Source organism: Notolepis coatsorum, assembly GCF_963971535.1.
Source record: "Notolepis coatsorum genome assembly, chromosome: 4".
Lineage (NCBI taxonomy): Eukaryota > Metazoa > Chordata > Actinopteri > Aulopiformes > Paralepididae > Notolepis > Notolepis coatsorum.
In genome coordinates this window covers 43,045,456-43,067,203 of record NC_140168.1, presented here as the reverse complement: position 1 = coordinate 43,067,203, position 21,748 = coordinate 43,045,456, and the positions used below count along the sequence as shown (strand labels likewise).

General features: G+C 42.6%; 1 protein-coding gene across 1 annotated transcript; it reads right to left on the bottom strand.

The window, feature by feature from the left end:
- Window positions 1–168: 168 nt before the first annotated feature.
- clk2a (CDC-like kinase 2a) lies at window positions 169–21,401 on the bottom strand. Its single transcript, XM_084312631.1, has 13 exons — window positions 21,258–21,401; window positions 19,703–19,902; window positions 19,262–19,550; window positions 18,172–18,262; window positions 17,217–17,283; window positions 15,895–16,011; window positions 8,315–8,481; window positions 6,046–6,140; window positions 4,622–4,751; window positions 2,820–2,902; window positions 2,004–2,083; window positions 1,785–1,875; window positions 169–1,568 (listed from the first exon to the last, which is right to left on the bottom strand). Exons 2-13 carry the CDS (start codon window positions 19,900–19,902, stop codon window positions 1,380–1,382), a joined length of 1,599 nt encoding a protein of 532 aa, XP_084168757.1. The 5' UTR covers window positions 21,258–21,401; the 3' UTR covers window positions 169–1,379.
- Between the last annotated feature and the right edge of the window lie 347 nt (window positions 21,402–21,748).

Below are 21,748 nucleotides of genomic sequence, written 5' to 3'. Positions count from 1 at the left end.
AAAGGCAAGGGGGTAATGACCATATTATCAAAAAAATCTATATCTTTCTCTCCTGTGCAAAGGTGTGTTTTCCCGTCCCAAACACCTATGCGTCACCCCTGGGCAGTCATACAAGTACAAGGCAGCACAACACACAACATGGTAAGAGAGCGGAGGCAGAGACTGAGGTGGTATTTAAAGACAAAGCGCCTCCACTTAATCCTGCCAGAGGCCTGAAAACCCAGGGCACCATAAGCCTTTGGCGAGGAGGAGGCCTTCACTTTAATTCTACACAATCGTACATATATACAGTTTTATACGCTTTTAATTTTATTATACAAAATAAATCATGTCAGGTCGGGGTGGGAGGGGAGGTATGAACTGCTGTAAATCATAAATACTGTAATCGTGTTGTCGTGTGTGTTGCGTTGGTTACCAGCTAGAACTAAGTGCTTAATCTCAGTGAATAGACCACAGGCCTCATGTCACACATGTAAAAAGGCAGTTTGTTTGTGTGTTTGTGTGTGTGTATGTATGCAGGTATATGAGAAAGTCCCCAAGACTTAAAAGAGGAAGAACTACTTAAGAAAACAAGTTATTGAAAAACACATTAATATGGCGATCAATCCTCCTCTCCACCCATTTATATACACACACACCCAAAAAAGCTTACCATAACGTAACAGAAACAGATATATCTAGCGATAAGACAGGCTATAGAGGCCTGTGTGTGTGGAGTGTCCATCACCTTTCATTTGCTAATGCCAGTCCAAATACTGGCCGGCAAAGATGGGAAAGAGCCCCCCGTGTGAAGGATACTCCTTTTGTTACACATTACAACAATCAAGCACTCTAATAATACGGCTCTTATCTCCTTCTCAAATTACGGAAATAGATGACATGATTTCGTTCTCACAATGGAGTTCTTAAAAGAGTCGCTGGCTATAGTGTAGTGCTCACTTGTTGAGAAAAGGTCAATCCTTTTCTTTACATGCTGAAGGAAGGAGAGGAGGAAGACTGGAGCATGTACAGTTTGGATTAAAATCTTCCTCTTGTTTTTTTTGTCCTCTGCCGGGGCTGAGAGAGAGAGAGAGACGGAGAGAGAGATAAAAAGGGATGTGGAGATATTCATCTGGACTCTCTGTCTTTCGGGTGTCCCTACTGCCAGGACGAGCCTCCTCTTTCTAGGCTGGATGTCAGGAGGGCCTGGGAGGAAGGGAGCGAGGAGGTCCATGCTATCATGACGTGTGACAGAAAAACACCAAGGTCCACCAGACACCTGAGAAGCCCGCTGTTTATTAAACAGTTCCACCACCCTAAGTCGTCGCATCTCTTTTAAAAAGACACGGCAGCCTCTGCGCTCTTCGTCATTCACAGTCTACGCGGGAGCCGACGGAGGGTCACCGGCTGATGTCGCGGTTAGCCTCCCAGCTCTTGCCGGTGGACGATTCTCCCGGCCCTCCGTTCTCGAAGAAAGGGTGTTTGAGGGAGTCGGCGAGCGCCAGCCGCTTGGCCGGCTCGTACTCCAGCATGCTTTCTATCAGGTCAAACAACTGGTGGTGATCCTCGGACTCAGACAGCAGGTACCGCTGAGAGAGAAAGAGAGAGAGAGAGAGAAGGGGAGAGCAACATGGAAAGAGAGGAGGGTGGTGTGGAGAGGGTGAGAAAGAAGAGGAAACAGGAAGAGAGATGGAGACAAAGAGACTAGCGTTAGAGAGGTTGCAGTGAAGTAAAACTGGAGTGACAATTTGCCGCTCGTGGCACACAACCACTGTTGCCCCCCCCCCCCCTCCTCCCATCCTTACCCGTAAGGGTTTGCAGTTCTCCCTCACGTATTTCCCTGCTGAGGAGCTCTCGTCCCAGTCCAGACGGCCACGGTAAAAATACTTCTGCTTCCTGAGGGGACATGAAGATGATGTATGTGAGCGTGTGTGTATGGGGGTGTACGCACATGCTTCTGTTCATGTGTGCGTGTGCATGTCTTTTAGTGAGGGGTGTGTATGTGTGTGCGCGTGTGTTCTGACCGTGTCTTGCGAATCATCCTGGAGGGAACTGGCCCCAGGATTCTCTCCATCATGGCCAGATGTTCCCTGTTGTCGTGAGTCTGAGGGACACATGCATTAAACATGACTTCGAGTACCAACATCACTTTCCTATACATCGTCTATGACATAATCTGGGTTTAATGAATGAGAGTTCTGCTGTTCACGCATGTAAAATCACAAAATAAACGACCCCATTGCTGTTCATCATGTGAAGTGTGATATAAAAAAAAAAAAAACATTCCCTCAAATATTGAAGATCTCATTTTGAGAATTGTGGGCAGAGAGAGAGAGAGAGAGAGAGAGAGAGAGAGAGAGAGAGAGAATTAGAATGTAAATATGGCAGACCACTTGGAACCATATTACGTTTAAAAACAACGGAAAAAACGGTTAATGACAGCAGATAGCCGGCTCTCAAAATAACTGTAATGCACATTCTCAACATGGTGCCAGAGCACAGAGCTCCAGGTGCCACTCAGAGGGCGACCGTAAACAAGGATTAATTAATGTGTGTGTAAACAGTTTGTATGTGTGTGTGACTAAGCAGTTTGTGTGTGTGTGTGTGTGTGTGTGTGTGTGTGTGTGTGTGTGTGTGTGTGTGTGTGTGTAAGCAGTTTGTGTGTGTGTGTGTGTCTGTGAGTGTGTGTGTGTGTGACTCCACATGCAAGCATCTCGCTGCCAAGTCAGATCAACCGCCCGTTCGGTTAACAAAACGACTTGCTGTCAAGCTCCCTCCCGTCTAAGAGCTGAATGAACAGAAGGAGTCGTGCTGCTGGGAGGAGCAGGGTGCTGTCGTACCTGGAACAAGGTGAACCCCAGGTAGTACTCAAACAGGATGCAGCCAATGCTCCAAACGTCACACGGCTGGGTCCATCCCAGCTCTGCAAGGACACAACACATTTACTGAGAACCATACATACACATATAAATAAATATGTTATCGTACAAATAAGTATCGTAACTGATCAAAAAAGGTAACATTATGTGAGCCTACATTCTGACCCTGTATATATAACGTTACCACATGTAGCCTAACTTAGTGGAGAAAACTTTGAAAACTTGTCAGTTCTCATTAGCAAAATAATGCAAATGTGCCTAACATGACGTCTACGGTAGACTTTACATTTAGATTTACATTTTGTCCCTTTAGCGGACACTTTTATCCACAACAAGACAGCAGGAAGGGTACACCTCTATCAGCTGAGTAACAATGTTCATCAAAGTGTTGAGTGCTACAGTGTAGGTTAGTATATTAGGTGCATTAAGTGCATGACAGTAAGGTTAGTTAGGGTTAGATTTTTTTTCTTTTCATTTCAGATATTGATTGAAGAAGTGTCTTTAGTCTACGGCAAAATATTGGATGGGTTTCTGGCTGCCCTAACTGTGGTGGGAACTTTCACATTTACACTGAACTCCAAGTAGGGCTGAGCCCAAACGTTCGAACCTTCATTCGTTACGTTGGCATTCGAATTCTAAATCAACATTTGAATTTTGTATTTATAAAAAAATTAAATAAAAAAAAATCTATTAATTCTGTTAAACCAATGGGGTTTTTCTTCACAGTTGCAGATAAAGATTAGGCTACACTAATATTATAGTATTAAAAGAAACTGATGAGTTATATTCATTAAAGAAAGTTGATTTAATTGATTTAGTTGGGCTGGGTCTGGAAAGTTGATTTAATAAAAAGAAAAAAAACGAATTTAATCAGATTAATCACTTTATTCAAATTGAGGATTTAGTTTGAGGATATATATTATTTTTATTATTTTATTAAAAACGAAGGTTCGAACGTTCGTTCGAAAAACCCTGACGAAGTTTGAATCCCAAAAACAGGCTTCGGGGACAGCCTCAACTCCAAGTCCCTCCTATTCTAACAGAATAATCACGAACTGAGAAGGTTTATTCAAGATTTGAGGAAACGCAACACATTGTATTTGCAATACGGCGGATAATTCAGCACCTAATAATTTAAGAGTTCCCAGGGCGGCTAGGTGGTGTAGTGGGCAAGGCACTCGCCACCAGTGTGGAGACGCTAGGATTCGCGTGTTCGAATCCAGCTCTCCACATTGTTTTCAGTTTAGCTGGTCGTCCGCAGTAATACACATTGGCCGTATTACGGGGAGGGAAACTGAAGGGTGGGGATCGGGCGTTGTGAACAAGCGACTCCTACAAGTCGGTTGGTGCGCCTGCGCAGTCGAATCAGGAAGTGTTGGGGGCAGCGTGAGCCTCCCACGCGTTACTCCTCGACACTGAGAGATCGAGCTGCGCAGGTGAAAAGATGCGACTGCTGTTACCTCAAGTACCGGAGGGGACTTGTGCTATGTATGACTTAGTCCACATTGCAGCCGGCTTGTGGGAGGCAAGAAACAGCGTTCGTGACAGGGGAGGGTTGAATTGGATGATACGAAATTGGGATGGGAGAAAATATAGAAAAATGGGAGAAAAAGTGGATAAAAAAAAAATAATAATTTAAGAGTTCCCAACAGTGAGCAATCTCGCGGCCTTCTTCCTTCCCGGAAACTATTTTGGTAGCCAGACGACAGTAGTTTATTGAGCATACAAGACTGTGGGCGAAAGTGCCGGCAAAGCTGGCTCACCTAGTATGACCTCCGGGGCTCGGTAGTGCCGCGTGGAGACGATGGTGCTGTGGTGCTCGTGGTCGAAGGTGGCGCTGCCAAAGTCCACAACCCGCACCGCCGTGCTCTTCACCGCCCGCTCGTCTCGCTTCTGCCAGGAGCAACACATTAACGCATTTCAATGGCTCAGGTGACCCCAACTCCGTTTTTAGAGTGAACTGGTTCACTCGGGCGACACGGTGGAGTAGTGGTTAACACTGTCGCTTGGGGACCAGGTTGCCGGGCTGCCAGGTACCCAGGTGGGGTATCTCCTGGGCCCTTCTGTGTGGAGTTTGCATGTTCTCCCTGTGCTCGCAAGGGTTTCCCCTCCAGAAAAAGAGATGCACACAATGGAAAAACATGCAGAACAGACAAACTGCCCTTGGGGGGAGGGACGACGGGATGGGTCAAGCACAGAGAGGCATTTCATCGGCGACCCAATGCATGCGTGTGTGTGTTCCTGTGAATCTTCTCAAAAAACTCACCACCGACAGTCCAAAGCCTCATTTTCACAAAAACAGTTGAGTTTTTAGTCCATAATGAATTGTTTGTTCACCAGCTCAGTGTTTTCATGACCACACACTTCAGATCAACTTGGCGCATGTGCACTGCAACTAAATAATGCCCTATACCTGGCAACTACATTGAAATAATGGCCAACATCTGTGTCGTTAAGCTGATTTTGCCAGGTGTAGTTATTTCGTCATGCGTAACCCAAACAGCTGAGCTGGTGAACAAACAATTCATTATGGACTAAAAACTCAACTGTTTTGGGGAAGAGGAGGCTTTGATCTGGAGTTTTTGTAGAAGATTGTATATATATATTATATTATATATAGATTGTATATAGATTAAGTGCCTCCAGACGAGTCGTTACCGTTTGTTTGAGTGAACCGGTTCCCGAGTTGGGTTCACACGGCTAGGTTCCAATACCACATGTTCACTAAATGATACAGTCTTGAGTGCATTTATTTGACTTTAGTTACAGTTTAGACTTAAAACTTAGATCGGTTTGGACAACCACTGGACAAAAAGCATGATGATAATCCACTTTTCACCATTAGATTTGTTTCTTTGTATGGGTCAAGAAAACTGAAAATCACATTGCTATTGGTACTGGATTCTCCAGATACCAATACCCTGTTTTAGCCGGGCATCTGCACAATTTCAGTATTGGTGTTGTTGCCTCCTTAGCTCCAACAGAACATCTGCAGAGTTCATTTTTTCCCCCAGCAGTAGCGTACATTTCGTTACCGCCACCTTTTCCAACTCCAGCTGTACGTACAGCAAGTTTATTCATTAGTTATTCAGGCAATAACTGAACCCTAAATGTTCCATTTGAGCCAAAACACAACAATAAAAAGAAAGAAAGAAACAGACTCTTATTCTGCCTCCAGGAGCCTCACCTTCTCCACGTTGTAGGTCATGCTGAAGTCAGAGTTGACAAACAGAATGTTCTCGGGCTTCAGGTCTGTGTGCGTCAGCTTGTTGTCATGGAGGACTGTGGGAAAATACAACAGAATCTACGTTATAGTGAGGGACTCCCCCATTCAAACAGCAGTCAAACCCAGATCTTGGCTGGCATTTACCGAGCGTGCCGATCTGAAAACTGATTTGCCTCTTGGGACATTAAGTTGGATGACCAAACAGACCTGGTCAGTGACCTTGAGTGTAGTTGATAAGTAACTTAATTACTTAACCTCTTAAGCCCGAGCGATCCGGTACGGCAAATGACATCACGCCATAAATCCATCTCTACAGAATGTATGAATTAATGTTGCATATTTCTTTTCAAATGTAGACAAGAATAAAGACCCTAACCCTGTCAAAACAGCAGTGTATATTTTCAGCGATATGTTTGTTTACCAATGGTGTTATTAGTGAAATATGAGTTATAGAAATCTAGTTGGAAAAAGGCGAATATTGACGCTAGGAAATGCCAAGAGGAGACCCAGGACTTTCGATGGGCTTTCGAATTTAGAAAAACTACACTACCCAGCTCATGCCAGCCCCTGTCAATCATCTGACTTCTGGATTTACTTTTTTATTTCTCTTATTTTTCGGGATTATCTCCCACAAACCTGAACGTTATTGCCATAAAACAGAACGCAGTTAGTTTCTCTACCTTTCTGAGAACGTCTAGCAAAAAATGGCATTGCAATCTGATGAAAAATGGTGGAGAAATGTACATTATAAAAAAGTAACTGTACTTACAGTAGATTTCATTCACGTTCAATTTTTTTTTTTACACATGATCTCAAGAATGTGCTGAATGGGCTCAGTGGCTACATTTCTCATGTCTGGTCATTTTTAGCAAAGATGAAAAAAGAATTCTCCTTTGGTTCATCACAATTTAGTAAGCCTAGTAACAGACGCAATATTTCTTACACTGGGAATACATTCCCTGAGATCCATAGATGTCCCTAGATACCAAGAACATGCAAATGGACCTTGTAGAAGTAGAGCAATCTTCCATTTACTTAGGTATGTATTTTTAGGCGGATTTTAAGAAAATAGGGCTTGGGCTTAAGAGTTTAATAAGTAAATTAGGCACAGTCTTCAGGCTGGTGTTTGAACCAGCTATGCCCTCGTGTGGCTACAGGAAGTCTAATGAAAACAAAGGAGCCCTTTCATTCCTCTCTGCATGTAGGTGAGTGATAGGTGGGGGAAAGGAGGTAAATAGGTCAATTATGTGCCGTCAGTGGCCGACCGTTGGTATGTCTCCAAATTACCCAAATTCTCAATACACCTTGTGACCATGCCCCTAATCAGAGCCGTTAAGGAGTAGTTCATGTTTTTAGTTTCATGAGAATAGCGCCACCATGAGGCCAGATGACTCAGAACTTGACAGGTCTCCCCTTGCTATGGTATGACAAACGTATTTGTCAAGTGTGGTGGAAATCACCAAACACTTCATTTGAATATTGAACGTTTGGTCCATTAGTGCCGAGGTCACCAAAATCTATAGTCTTCTTCCTCTAGGGGTCATGAATGTGCACAGCAAATTAGAAAATATTTGAACAAAAGGGTATTTGAGATACACCAGTTCTAAAAGTGAAGTTTTGGCCTGATAGTGGCGCCAAAATCAATAGGATTCATCCTCTAGGGGTCATAAATATACACCACAAATTCCGATGAGTTTGAATGAAAGCTATTAAGAGTTAGTGCATTAACACAAAACTCTGTGGCAGTGGTTGGATAAATCCATAATATCCCAGACTAGGGCTGTCAAGTGTCAACAGATATTCTATTTTAATTCATAATCAAATAGCATGTATTTTTTAGTCACATTTGAATTGTATGCCTTCATTTTATTTAAACCAAGACATTACAAAGGTCTATAGGCTACTGTAGGCCCACTGAATAAATATTGAATAATGAAGAGAGAAGCGTCATGCAGGTCCCCAATGGTTTGATACTATTTCCCATTTCATGTCAAGGAAAAGATAGAACAAACTATGTGATTGATTGTATACGTATCTGTAAGCCAGTCACCATTTGTCAAATTTCATTCATTTGGGTTTAGGTTAGCATTCCTTATGAATGTCTGTAGTGGTTTTTTAATGAAAGTATTTATTTTTATATTATTATTATAATAAAGGCGGCGAAGTAATTAAAAGTGCCACATTATATCATGAAGTACTTCTATTTAGAAATGTGCGAGAGGGTACTTACACTTGACAGCGAGACAGATCTGGTAGGCCATGTGTCGGACCTGGCTGATGGAGTAGGGCAGGTAGTTGTTCTCCTTCAGGAAGTCGAAGGTGCTGAGTGCCAGCAGCTCGAAGGAGATGCACATGTGTCCGTGATAGTCGAACCAGTCATACATCTGAACGCATAAGCTGGAGATAGAGAGAGGTGTTTTTACATTTCCCCCAGTGGACAATCTAGGTGAACACCACTTCCCTTACATAATAGATGGAAATATACTTTATTCATCCCCTTGGGGGAAATTCAGGTATCCAGTAGCTCTCATCAGTCAAACATTACAGTTGCCAAACATTAAAATAGACAAACAATAAAAGAGTAAAATGGGTAAAGCAATGAGGTGGACAAACAATAAAATTAGTAGTTAAGTTCAAAATTAAAAAGTTAAAAGGTAAGAGCAGTAAAATAGATCAATAAATTAAGATAAATGAGCACTATAGAAATTGCACATTCACTATTACATTGCTAATGGGAGATGGGCAGCACGTAGCCCCAACTGGGGGGGTCACTCATGAGCTTACAATACCTATAATCTTAACGAGTCATCAAGTGGATGAAACAAAACTAAACAAAAACAAATGACTACATTTAAGAGTAAAAGAACAAAACCAAATAATGAATCTAATTAAAATAGAATGTGGATTGTTTGATTTTAAGTACCGGTATCTTATTGCTGAATTAAATACATAACTGATACTGTCAATCAACAGTGTTCCGACCCATTTAAATTCTATACTTTTAAATTTCACATAGCCACGTCCTGGTCATGAGACCAGTACAATAACACCCGTCCAGCATGGCGAGGCAGCATACTGTTGGAGGGGAGACCCAGAGCTAGGGATGGGAATCAAGAACCGGTTCCCGTTTCCTGGAATCGCATGCCTCCGTGACTATCGATTCCTCTCATCGATGCCATGTTTTTCCGACAGTTGCGCATTTTAAAACTATAACGTTAGCGCCACGCATGCAGCCATAGCAGACTATTTGATTCCTTGACTAGGAAAACCTAAAGGGCTCGAAATTGCAACCGTTTTGGTCGCATATGCTCCCGCTGTTTCTATGAGCAGTGAAAACATCCTAGCCATTCATTTACATGGTAAACCAATGTTAGCCGCTAACGCTAGCTAAATATAGCCATGCTCAGACAGAGACAGAACACAGCTGAGCTGAGCTAGGAAGGGTGGGGGCTAGCGGGGCTCGGGGGAGGGAGCAGTTTCTCTCTCCCTCCCTCCCCTCTTTCACTTAACGTAGCAAAACTGCACAAGGAGCCCTTTCTGTGTGTGTGTGTGTGCGCACGCGCTGGTCTTCTGAAAGACCAGATGACATCAGAGGAGGTAGAAGCCTCGGAATTTCATTGCTTTCCTAGATGTTACTTTTTTTTTTTAAACTCAATTTTTATTTGCATTTTTGGATTACAAGCATACAAACAACATCATCTTTGAATATTATTTTCATATCAGTCGGTCTTCCAGGTACATAATACATAGACATAATGTACAACACCGTTACACTTTGACTGCCGGAAAACGCTTAAAAGCGTCATTCCCGGCCATGCTCAAGTTGCCGGAGGACGCTTTACAGCGTCCTTATATCAATATTTCAAAAATCTGCGATCGGATTCATATTTTCCCCTCCGCTGGCCTGAGATCCACCAGGAGGACCCACTGAGCTCTCTGGCGGTTCAGGAGCGCCATCTGGTGGCTGATCGGCGCAATCGCCAAACAGGAAGTGCTATGGAGGTTGTGCTGGTCGGCCGTATTACTTCCGGGCACTCTGTTTGGCTACCGGGACTCGATCTCGACACAATACATAGCGATCGATTGCCAATAACTCGATAAACAACATGATTTGGACATAATACTATTATACAAGCTGGAAATGGACCCGATATTTCTACATACCATAATAGGTAAATGACTGTTCCACGCTCATCGCCCAACGGCGCGAGGAGGATACGGTAAGATTCAGCGTTATTTTTGATCGTATTCCATATAAACTGTTATGATGAACATATCACCCACACTAGATGAATGATATAACGCTGCCCACGGAATTATAAACGATCCCCCGCCCATCATCAGATCATACGTAGATCATTCTAGAAGTACGTCCAATTGACATTTTTTATATCGCCCCGATTGCCATCAAACTGTATTTCATCATCAATATAATGCATTTGGGGCTATATATCACGTTCTGGAGAAAGCTGCAGAAAGAGATGAAAACATACTTATACATTAGACCATACTTTACTATGAATATGTGAATGAAAAAGTTTAACGTTGCTACACAATGAACAATACATATAGGACTTTGAATGGGCCCTAATAATGGCAATGTAGCAATAGAATTTAAAAAGTTATAGCCCTGCAAAGAAGGGGAATTTCTCCATAGACAAATAGCGCTGGCAATCCACAGTCATTTTCCGGATTTCTGGCCGGCACCCATAGTGTTAAACAGACATAAACAACAAAGAAAAGATTTTAATACCCAATAACAGAAATAAAAGATACCGACTTAAGCAAAAGTTCCAGACATAAATAATGAATTGAAAAAACATAAAACGATTGTCATACCCAAATAATAGAAATAGAAAATACTAACTAAAGCAAAAATGTGCGACATGGGGTCAGAGACCCTCCTTGAACCCCTTTCCTCCTTTACCCTCTTGTGTTGCATTTGTTTCGTACTTTCCCCATCTTTCTCCAAATTTCTCTTCCTGTAACCTCAGCATGTGCGTTATCCTCTCCATATCCTGTATCTCTTCCACTATTCCTACCCATTGTGCTATTGTCGGTGGGTCTTCTTTGTACCACAGTCTTGTTATTGCTTTTCTGGCCGCTATCAACATTATCTTTATTAAATATTTGTCCCCCCCTTGTATTCCCTCGTGTGTCAGGTCTCCTAAGTAAAGCACCAGTCCTGTTTGTGGTAACCCGTATCCTAATATTCTGATCATTGCCTCCCCTATCTCCTCCCAATACCCCTTCAGCTTCTGCCTAGATGTTACTTATGTGTCAGTTATGTTTTTACTTTTAACCTTTATTTATACAGGTAGGTTATTGATAACGAATTCTCTTTTGCAATAACGACCTGTTGAATGCAACTACAGTTCAAACATTATTTTATTTAAAGGGGACATGCATTGCTATTCCTAGCACTATTTGGGCAACTTTACACAATTCCTGTGAGTCTATGGAAGACATCTGTAAGGTTTTTTTTAATCATTGTTTTATATTTCTAATGGAGTACTCAGAAGCATCATTTTCCAGCCTCAAGATTTCAGCCTGTTATTGGCTGGGCTCCGCCCATAAGCACTTTCAGTGACAGTCATCCACACAGTCTGCGAGTGGCAGACAGAGAGAGAGAGAGAGAGAGAGATAGAGAGCACTGTGTAAACGCAGCTGCGTGCAAGATACGCAGGTCCCCTTCTCTTTCTCTCTCTCCCATTTGAGGAAGTCTTCCACTGTGCGCTACAGCTATAGACAACAGCTATAGACAACAACTATAGTTAGTTATAGGGGTGGACGGTATAAACGGTATACAGTATAAACGGTATTAATTTGCTCTACGGTATGGATTTTGACTATACCGTTTAACCGGTAGAGCAGCTCTAAAATAGCAATGACGTCATGTAACCACAGCGCGACTATTTCAATCGCATTTGCACCTAAAAATAGATAGAATTAGTCATAGATAATAGATATGTGCAAACTGGAAAAAGTTATTTAGGAGGCTTCGCGCAGTGGGCGTGTCAACACGCAATTGTCATTTCATAATAAACACAAGTTTCAATTTCAGTTCCTGGCATTTTTAACCAGTGGAGAAAGGTAAGATATTTCCCTATCGTTTTTCTTATATGAATTATTCTACGTTAATAAAACATACCTGGTGATCAACTACAGTTTGCTGTAAACATTACGATATGTGTGTAGTGTTATGATAACGACGGCAGCAGCGGGAGCCGGGAGGACGGCGTGCAGCAGTGGATTTGCGAATAGCATGCAGCTGCAGAGCCGCAGAGCCAGGGGCTCTTTCAGGTCTGGTCACAGGCCCGTCAAACAGCGCCCCCCCCACCCAACGGCTGAATTGCCAATGGCTGAAATGAATGACCTGAAAGAGCCCCTGGCTCTGCGGCTCTGCAGCTACATATGCTTCTAGCAAAATCCAGCCCCGCTGTTTGCAATGGGAGCAGGAGTCTCGACTCTGGACTTATTTTATATGGAATATAATGACTTTATACGCAAAAGTAGCCTAGTTTTAAGTTAAAATATTATAAATCTACATGCCTTGAGGATGTCATTCTTTATATAGCCTGCCTATCAGGCAAAAAAATTATTCTAACAGAAACACTGATACCGTGATATATACCGTTACCGTCTATGCTTCAAATTATACCGTGATATACATTTTAGACCATACCGTCCACCCCTAGTTAGTTATGCTCCCGAATCGAGAGATAGAGGGGGAGAGACAGACCGAGAGACGACAGCGCTACGCGCGTGTATGTGTGCTCTGTCGCGAGGGTCTATCTGATTCTCCCTCTCTCTCTCTGTCAAACCCTGTTTGGTGCGCTACAACCACAGAGCCAATCGGATCACTATCCGCTCCATCCTCGCCACGTGACGTCACCATGCGAGTCAAATCAGAACGACCTGATTAAATGGAGCAGGAAATGAATGACCTGAATGATGGCAATCCGCCAATATGGTATTTAGAGACAGACACATTGATACTAACTCCTATTACTATAATACAATGCTAGACACTGAAAAAATACATTTATAATGCATGTCACCTTTAAGTGTAGTTAATATTTATTTTTTTACAGTTTTTGTATTTTTCTGACATGGGGGCTCAACAATAAATGATAAATGACTATCAGAAATGTCAAGTTGCATGTTGTTATTCTAACCAACTTAGTTCTGTTGCATTGCCAATTTATTTATTTAAATTATAAATTGATCAGGAATCGATAAGGGAATCAATAAAGAATCAGACCGATAAGCAGAATCGATAATGGAATTGTATCGATAAAATCTTATCAATTCCCATCCCTAACCCAAGCCTCTTCGCCACTTTATATCAAAGTGGGGTGGCTTTGAATTTCATATTTCGGCATTAATCTCTCTATAGAGTATAGGCACTAAAACAGAATCATGATCCATGTTGTTACTTATTTGTAGCTGATGCTAGTTCCTACAGAGTGAAGGGAGGCAGTGAGGAAAGGAGAAGAAGAGCCTTTGTTAAGATGGACTTTTTCACTTTAGAACCTCTCCAGACCACTTACTTGAACCATTATTAACATGCTGTGCTATTATCAGATTTGACAACAGTTATAATGGTCAGTTTTGATAGTGATTATCAACAGTTACCCCATTATTAAAAAGGGGACACACTGTGTCATAGATGCAAAGTGCATTTCCATACATGGTCTTGCTGCCACTTGGGGGTGAGTGAGTTACTGGCTGAGTTAGTGACATTGCCGCTAAACACTGGCACAGACAGGCGTACTAACATCATACTTAACACATCCAGCGCCGGAAACGCTTTCCAGCGTTATTGCCCGCCATGCGTTGTCTGCCAAGATCGCTGTACAGCGTTTTTTTAAATCAATATTTCATTTTTTCGACATGGCATTCATAATTCACCCAGCCAACCCCCGATGCCCTAGCTGGACCTTAGATGTGACTGCAACGGCTCAATACCGCCGCCTGGTGGATAGTAGGGCGAGTTACACTCTCGCAAAAACCGGAAGTGCCATCGGTGCATCGATGAAATTCCTCCGGCAGTCACATCTCGCTACGGGACTCCTGACAGACACTATAGTACATATGGATCGCTTTCTAAACGTAATAATCTATATGATTTCGGCGTTTATTGCGCCATACAAACCGGAAATGGACCTAGGCGATCGGCGTCGAATAATTGGGATCTTTCACCGCCAGTCTCATCGGCCCACGGTAAGGGGAATATAACGTTATTTTCAGCCCGATTGTTTATTAATTTCACTGCAAACCATCTGATCAATATAGCACCCATACTACATAAAGCCGTTACTGATCAAGGAATTATAAACGACCCCCCCCCCCCTTTACGCATGATGAAGCATAATGTATACCGATCATATACATTTGAATTTTTTAATATAGCGTGTATGGGAAAGAAACGGCAATCGATAATCTATCATATGCGTTTGGGCCTATAACTAGCGTTTTTGGAATTACAGCAGAAAAGATTAAAAACACTTATAATCTCGAAGGTATTAACAACGTTCCCACATCCTGAACGATAGATAATCGATGTTGAATGGGCCATAGTAATGTCAATATAGCAATACAATTTTAAAGGTTATAGCCCTGCAAAGAAGGTAAACATCTCCATAGGCTTTTAACGGTGGCAGAGAGGGGTATGAGATGGGCACAATGCCCGGCGGTCAATGTGTTAAGGAACACATCAACCAAAATGTTTTATTTGTATATCAATCACTCATGTGATGAATTCATGAAGATCTTTTTTCCTTGCATGCCTCCATCGTTGAGCGAAGAATCCAAAAAACGGTAGCCATACTTGATGATTTGAAGTTAATGGAGATTCAATTTAACAAAAAAACTATATGAAAACATCTGTATAATCATGTATCCAGTACTTCACAAACACATGGACTTTGGCTTAAAACGTGCCAACAAGGGAGCGCCCCAGTGGCGAACCACATGGCACGCTCAGCCGCGACACGGCCGACCCGGGTTCGACTCCCGAACCTGTCGTTATTTGCCGAATGTCTTCCCCCAACTCCGTCTCCCATTCCTCCTCTGTCTCTCCCTACTGGACTGCCCAGTAGAAATAAAGCAATAAAAAAACAAACAAAAAAATCTTAAAAAAAAAAACAAAAAAAAAAACATGCCAACAAAAACATTTCCAGTAATCAGCCTCATGCAGGAAGCAAAGCGGACCTCATGCGTGTGACCTGCAGGTGACTGCTGAACCGGACCTCATGCGTGTGACCTGCAGGAGACTGCTGAACCGGACCTCATGCATGTGACCTGCAGGAGACTGCTGAACCGGACATGTTGTAGTTAGCAGGTCTTTAGCTAAAACGCAGGTGTTTGTGAAGTACTGAGCACGATAAATTAGACTTGGATTATACTGATGGACGTTTTGATAGTTTTGCTGTTAAACTTAATCTCGAGTAACTGCATTTCATCAAGTATGGCTACCGTTGTTTGGATTCTACATTCACCATGGAGGTATGCGAGGGGGGAAAACTCTTCATGAATTCAAGGCATCACGGGGTGAGTAATTAATATACAAATTAGGCGACGTATTCCTTTAATAACCAGACTCTCAGCAGAAAACAATTCACATTTTGGTGTTGAATTTCCAGACTTCTCCAGGAGATTCTTTTCATATTTTTTAACTTAACTTAAGAATTATTTGACATGCATTTTCCTGACTTTCCAGGCCTGCAAAAGAACCCTGAATAAATTCTGTGGGCAAACGGCTATGATTGTGACAACCAGTACAATCAGTCGTCAGTCAGAACTCACTGTTTGTTCTCAGGGTCTTTCTCATTAATCCTCTCCAGAACATTGATCTCCAGACGAGCCGCCTCCTTGTACTTCTCCACATTCTTGATGATCTTCAGAGCGACATGGGCTGCTCCCCTGCGGAACACAAAATAGTTTGAACAGAAATAGGAGTAACGAAACACCACATGGATTATGGCCATGGCATATGGATGCACATTAAGAGTCCCTCGGAAGGTCTCCCCCTGCGAGCCTGCTACACTGGAAACCACAAACAAGTACCACATAAACCAGTACCACCATGGCAATTATTTTCACTAGTACAAGTCACTGTGAACCAGTACGTTTATTAAAAATAAATAAAAAGATACTTTATTTTTATTTATTTATTATAATTACATTATAATAATACAGCAAAGCGAGCTACAGTGGAGTAGTCACCTGCTTGATCGATGAGGTAAATGATCCTCTAATTCAAACCTGCTGAGATCCCATTGGCACTGTTGCTATGGAAGCTGATTTGACTGACACCACCATCACCAGTAAGAAGATAAGAACAAATTAGGAGAAACGTCTACATTCTAGCGGTATTACCTCGGTTCCATCTGGCTTATCTAGTTCCAACAGTAGTGGAGAAACACCGGCATTAAATATGCATTGGAGTGTCACTTGTTAAAAAGGTTTTTTTTGGAGTCTAGCATCGCCACAGAACCATGATTCATTTGAGGGCGAACAAGGCCAAGTTTACAGAGGTCCACCATCACAGAATACTCTGATACAAAGACCTAATGGGCTTGTAGCGTACAGTGACATGTCACCACCACAGTTAGCGCTGGGGGAAGACTGGAGAAGGGGGGGTTAAAAGGTACTCATTTGGAACTGTTAAAAAAAGAAAGGAAAAAAAGGTCATGACTTATACTGGATTACTGACACAATCAGTGTATATCTAAACACTATAAATAACTGGCCAAATAAACATTTCTCAAACTGAGGCAGGGTGAACAGTAGGGGTGGGAATCACCAGAAGTCCCACACAATACAATATTATCGCGATACGATAGTATTGCGATATATATTAACTTTTTTCAACTGCAAATTATGTCCCCAGTCAACATCGGCAATAAAAATATATATACAACAATCAGTTTAATCTAATAAGATAAAGGTTTCGGTCTGTTCATCTCACTTCAATCATTTCAATATATTGTATCGCATCCATGATACAATATATTGCCACCAAAATATCGTGAACCAGTTTTCCCTAAACGCAGGTCTCATTAATGAGACTGCAGTGAGGCTCTGAGTGAGGTTAACAGCTGCTGGTTTTTCAGGACGACACACACCTGCGATGGTCAATGCACTGCATCACCCTGCCAAAGGTGCCTTCCCCCAGAGTGCTGACGATCTCATCTACAAGACAAGACAGAGAGAAACAAGGGAGAGAAAGAGAGCGGGAAAGAAGGTAACAGAAGAATTAGAGGTGTGGACCAAAGAAAGCATGGATACAAATAATGCAAAGTGCAACAGGCGTATCCCTGCTAGCGCCCATCCCCCTTTTCCAATTGGCTGCCTATTCAATTGGCAGGATTAAAACCCTTCCAAATAATCTATGATAATTAATATTCCTAGCACTAACTAACAGTACATGATGTTAAGAAAATGATCAGGGGATCAATTTAGATTGCTCCCTTCCTGAATGTAGCCGACAAGAAGAGTTTTGTTGCGGTTTGCCCAAAAGGACCCGGTGGAATGTGGACAGAACTCTAAAATGATGCAAATTTATTCTTTTCAGAGTTTATAATGCAAAGTATGAGTTAAGTGTAGGGTCAAACTTAATGTTTACATGTGTCCAAGTTTGGTTTTGGGGAGAAAAGGCTAAAAAAAGTGGGGTGTGAGAGCAGTTTACTAAGTGAATGGTAAATGACCGAAACCCTCAACGTACTCTGTGAGATAGCCAACTGTAATGAGTTAAGATTTTGTCCTGTAAACGATTATTAAACTAGAGCGCGACAGACAAACAATCTTAACATGAGATGCTAGGCTTACGAAAATCAAGTAACCTGCGGAACATCTAAAACGTACCACAGCTAAAAAACCTTCCAAAAAAAGAAAAAAAAAGCAGAAGGTATCTAAAATCCTTCTAATAATAGTCAACATTCTTGCAATCCACCCTGCTTTTTCAGCTAGAGCGAACAGCATTCTAGCAAGGCATCATCAGGCACGCCCATGTCAAGTAAATGCTCTATGCTTTCATACTGATATGGAGAAGGGTTACGATAGAGAAGTGGCAATGAGTACATCTTTCTTGCAGGACGTCCCCACTCCGACAGATCAGGTGCCCTTCCTCGTCGTCCCTCACACTCAGTGCCCGCGTCCGGCTGTCGCTCCGCTGTTTTCAGCCCCCAACCGGCATCAGCAGGTCACGACACGACCGAAGGGGACAGGGGGTTTTCAGGGGGGCAGCCGTAGCCATGGCATCAGGCGGCACAGGTAGAGGAGGAGGGAGGAGGGTGGTGTTGGTTGTAGTTGATGTAGTGGTTGTAGGTGGGTTTGGTGGCCATTGGGCGATTCACGCATGACACCACGTGAAGGAAATATATAACGATAGGGATATAGTGCAAGGGAACAAGTCAAAGATCACATTTTGTCCTCTGCTTCTCTCCCCCTCTACCCTTTAACCACAGCTGCTTATAAACAAGGAAGCAACCTGCATATCCATTCATCAACGCAAAACCTAATACAGTAGTATGACTAACCCAAAACCCCAAATCAGGTTGCCCTCTTAGATTAAATAAAAAAAACTGTTCTCCAAGATGGCCAATAAAAAATTGTGGAATATAGGTAGTCAAGCAGGAAACAGTTCAAAGGTATAATAATAAGATCTACTACATGTTAAAGGTGATCAAATGTAAATAAATGATAAAATAAATTATACTGTGATATTTCATACTGGCAGAACATTTCCACATTTTAGAACACACTCCAGAGTTCAAGGGTGACGTTAGTCAGCCTCTAACATTCGATGCCCTGGGTGTCCAGTCTCCACGGGCATGGAGCCCCCCACAATGTACAATATGAGAGCTCCTCTACTGGTGGTGAAACCTTAATTTAGTCCTATAAGTACATCCACTAAAAGATGACAATGTTCTACCAATGTGAAATATTTTATGCAAGACCTATTCAGACAAAAAAAACTATTCAAATACTGCCGACAGAACAAAACAAAAGATTGTACTACTTACCAAGTCCAGGGGCTGTGAATAAAAAAAAAGGTTAGAGAAAGGAAGAGACAGAAAGACCTAGAGGGAAAGAGAGAGAGAGAGAGACGGAAGGAGAAAAAGAGGAGCGAAAAGGATTAGAACAGAAGCTCGGGTCGGGCTCTACTCACCGAGGAGGATGGGCTATAGGACCTGGTTCTACGCCGCCTTCGTTTGTGCTTACGCCTGCTGCCCTTCCGCCGGTACGACTCCTCCCGCTCACGGCCGGCACCGGCAGCACCGCCGCCACGCCGATAGTCATACACTCCACTCGGGGAGATGTCGCGTGCTGGGTAGTATGTTTCAGCCGCCCCGTGTGGCTCCCTGTCGCGGTCTTTGCTGTGATCCAGTCGTCTGTATCCCTCGCAGTACCTTCGGTCGAAGGGCCTGCGCTCGGCTGAGCGATTGTCTAAGCTACGACTGAGACGAGGGGACAGAACATATAGGATATATTTCAGGCAAAACTAGCTGTGGACTAAGAATCATTAGGCCAAAGGCTTCATTCTACATTTGCATGTTGTATAAAAACAAAGAAATGCAGTGCACACAAGTACACAAATAAACGTGTGTACCTCCTAGAGCGTGCTGCATAGCTGCCTTCTTGTCTGTGTCCCCGTCCCCTCCTGTCTCGGTCTCGCTCCCTTTCTCTGTCACTGCTGGAGGAGAAGGACGGCGATCTGCGGCGCGGCCTGCGTCCTCGGTCTCTGTGGCGATCTGGAAAACTACTTCGACTGGCTCGTTCCGAGGACGAGTAGCGTCTCGTGTGAGGCATCTAGATTGATTGATAACTGTATTAACAGATTGCAGAATGGGTACAGTACAGCTCAATACATACAATTGTTAAGGGGATGCAGACCAGAGAAAGACTTTAGTCTTGTTTACATCAGGGCCCCTCATTTTCAATTAATCATCTAGGGACATGTGAAGGATGTAAACAACAGTTGATGGGAACGTCTACAGCTGTAGATTTGGTTTGAGACAGTGGGGGGGGGGGGCTTGGTGGGGTCAGGAATGGGATTGCACTGTTTGGTAGAAAATGTTACTAAGCCTAGAAAGACTGGTGAGAAACAGGTGGTTTGTTGGACATGGGCGACCTAAATTTGAATACTGCAGAGGACAAACTACAACATTGTAAGCGTATGACTACTAACATTTGATGGAAGGATGCAAATAAAAGGCATTGAAACAACACACTGCAGCACCCACTCTACACACTTTAGATCACACAAACACACTTTATATTTATTGATAAAGGAGTTGCACTACAACTCGTACACCTACTGTGAATTGTACCTAAATTGCACCTCGTCCCATTTCTGCCTTGCACTATATAGTATTGTATATTAGTACACTGCACAGTATTGTATATTGTATGGTAACTACGTCTATTCTGCATCGAACATTGTACATGTCTAAACTGAACACTGTGACCTCATTTTTTTTACTTCTAATTTTACTATGTTATTTTATTTCATACTTATCTTGTCTTGCACAGTCTCTGGAGCGTAACAGTAAGAAGCATTTTGTATAAAAGTATTCTGTACTTCTGTATGACAAATATTAAAGAAACTTGAAGAAACTTGAAAATTGGGGTGGATTCTGGTGTCAACAAAAAAAGCAACTCGATAGCTTGTTATGCTGAATGTCCGTCTCAAGCCACAGAGAGCATAACGTTAGCTAACTTGATCCAAACACAAAGTAAACAACTATTTTACGTAAACAATTCTGATGCCAGTTTGACTAACGTTAGCTGCATTTAAGTAGCTAGCTACGTTAGCTGTATACTAACGAACAGCTCAAGATTGTTGACGCAAGAGAACTAACGCTGCATTATAATCGAATGTAACATCAGTCAATAAGTTGTTGGACGCGGACAACTTCAATTGGCAGATATTTCTTCGCCCGTTATAACATAGTTTGCACTTAACGCTAAACAATAGCCATATTAGCTATCGTAACGTTAGCTATCAGCTTGCTCACTAGCTAGCGAACGTTACTAATTTGACCGCCATCTTAGCCTGGCTAACGCTAAGCTATCCAATTTGATCGGTCGAGGTTTAGCTAGCCCATTTGATTGCCGTGAACTATTTGGATGACAAACAACATTTAATATTTTGCAAACTTTACCGTTTTTGCAGGGATGCCTGCGTGAGGCGTCTGTCGCGCAGGAAATCCGTTGCGCTTGAATTCGCCTTTTCTTCCGTTCTTCTTCTCGCTAGCCAATTTTCTTTCGATTTCTTGCTAGCAAGAAGCTAGCGTGTTGTCTGCGTCCTGCTGTCCATCGCAAATAGGGGATATCTGCAGAGCCGCAAGAACCCGCCTCAAACAGAGTACAAGCCCCGAAGCCCCGCCCAGACGTTGGGCTTGCGGCTCTGCAGATATACCCTACTCGTCCATCGGGAGAGAACATCGAGCTCATAGAGCCACGCCTCCTTTCTGACCGGAGTTCACGCACTACTGTAAACAACTATCGTCGATCTACATATAGGATGAAGAGGACGATATACCGTCATTCGTTATACAAAGGTGTTCACTTGGTACCAAGAGTTGTATTAAATCTACACTTAACACCGGCTTAGTGAAAAGTTAATTATATAAATGTGTTTAAAATGAATAAA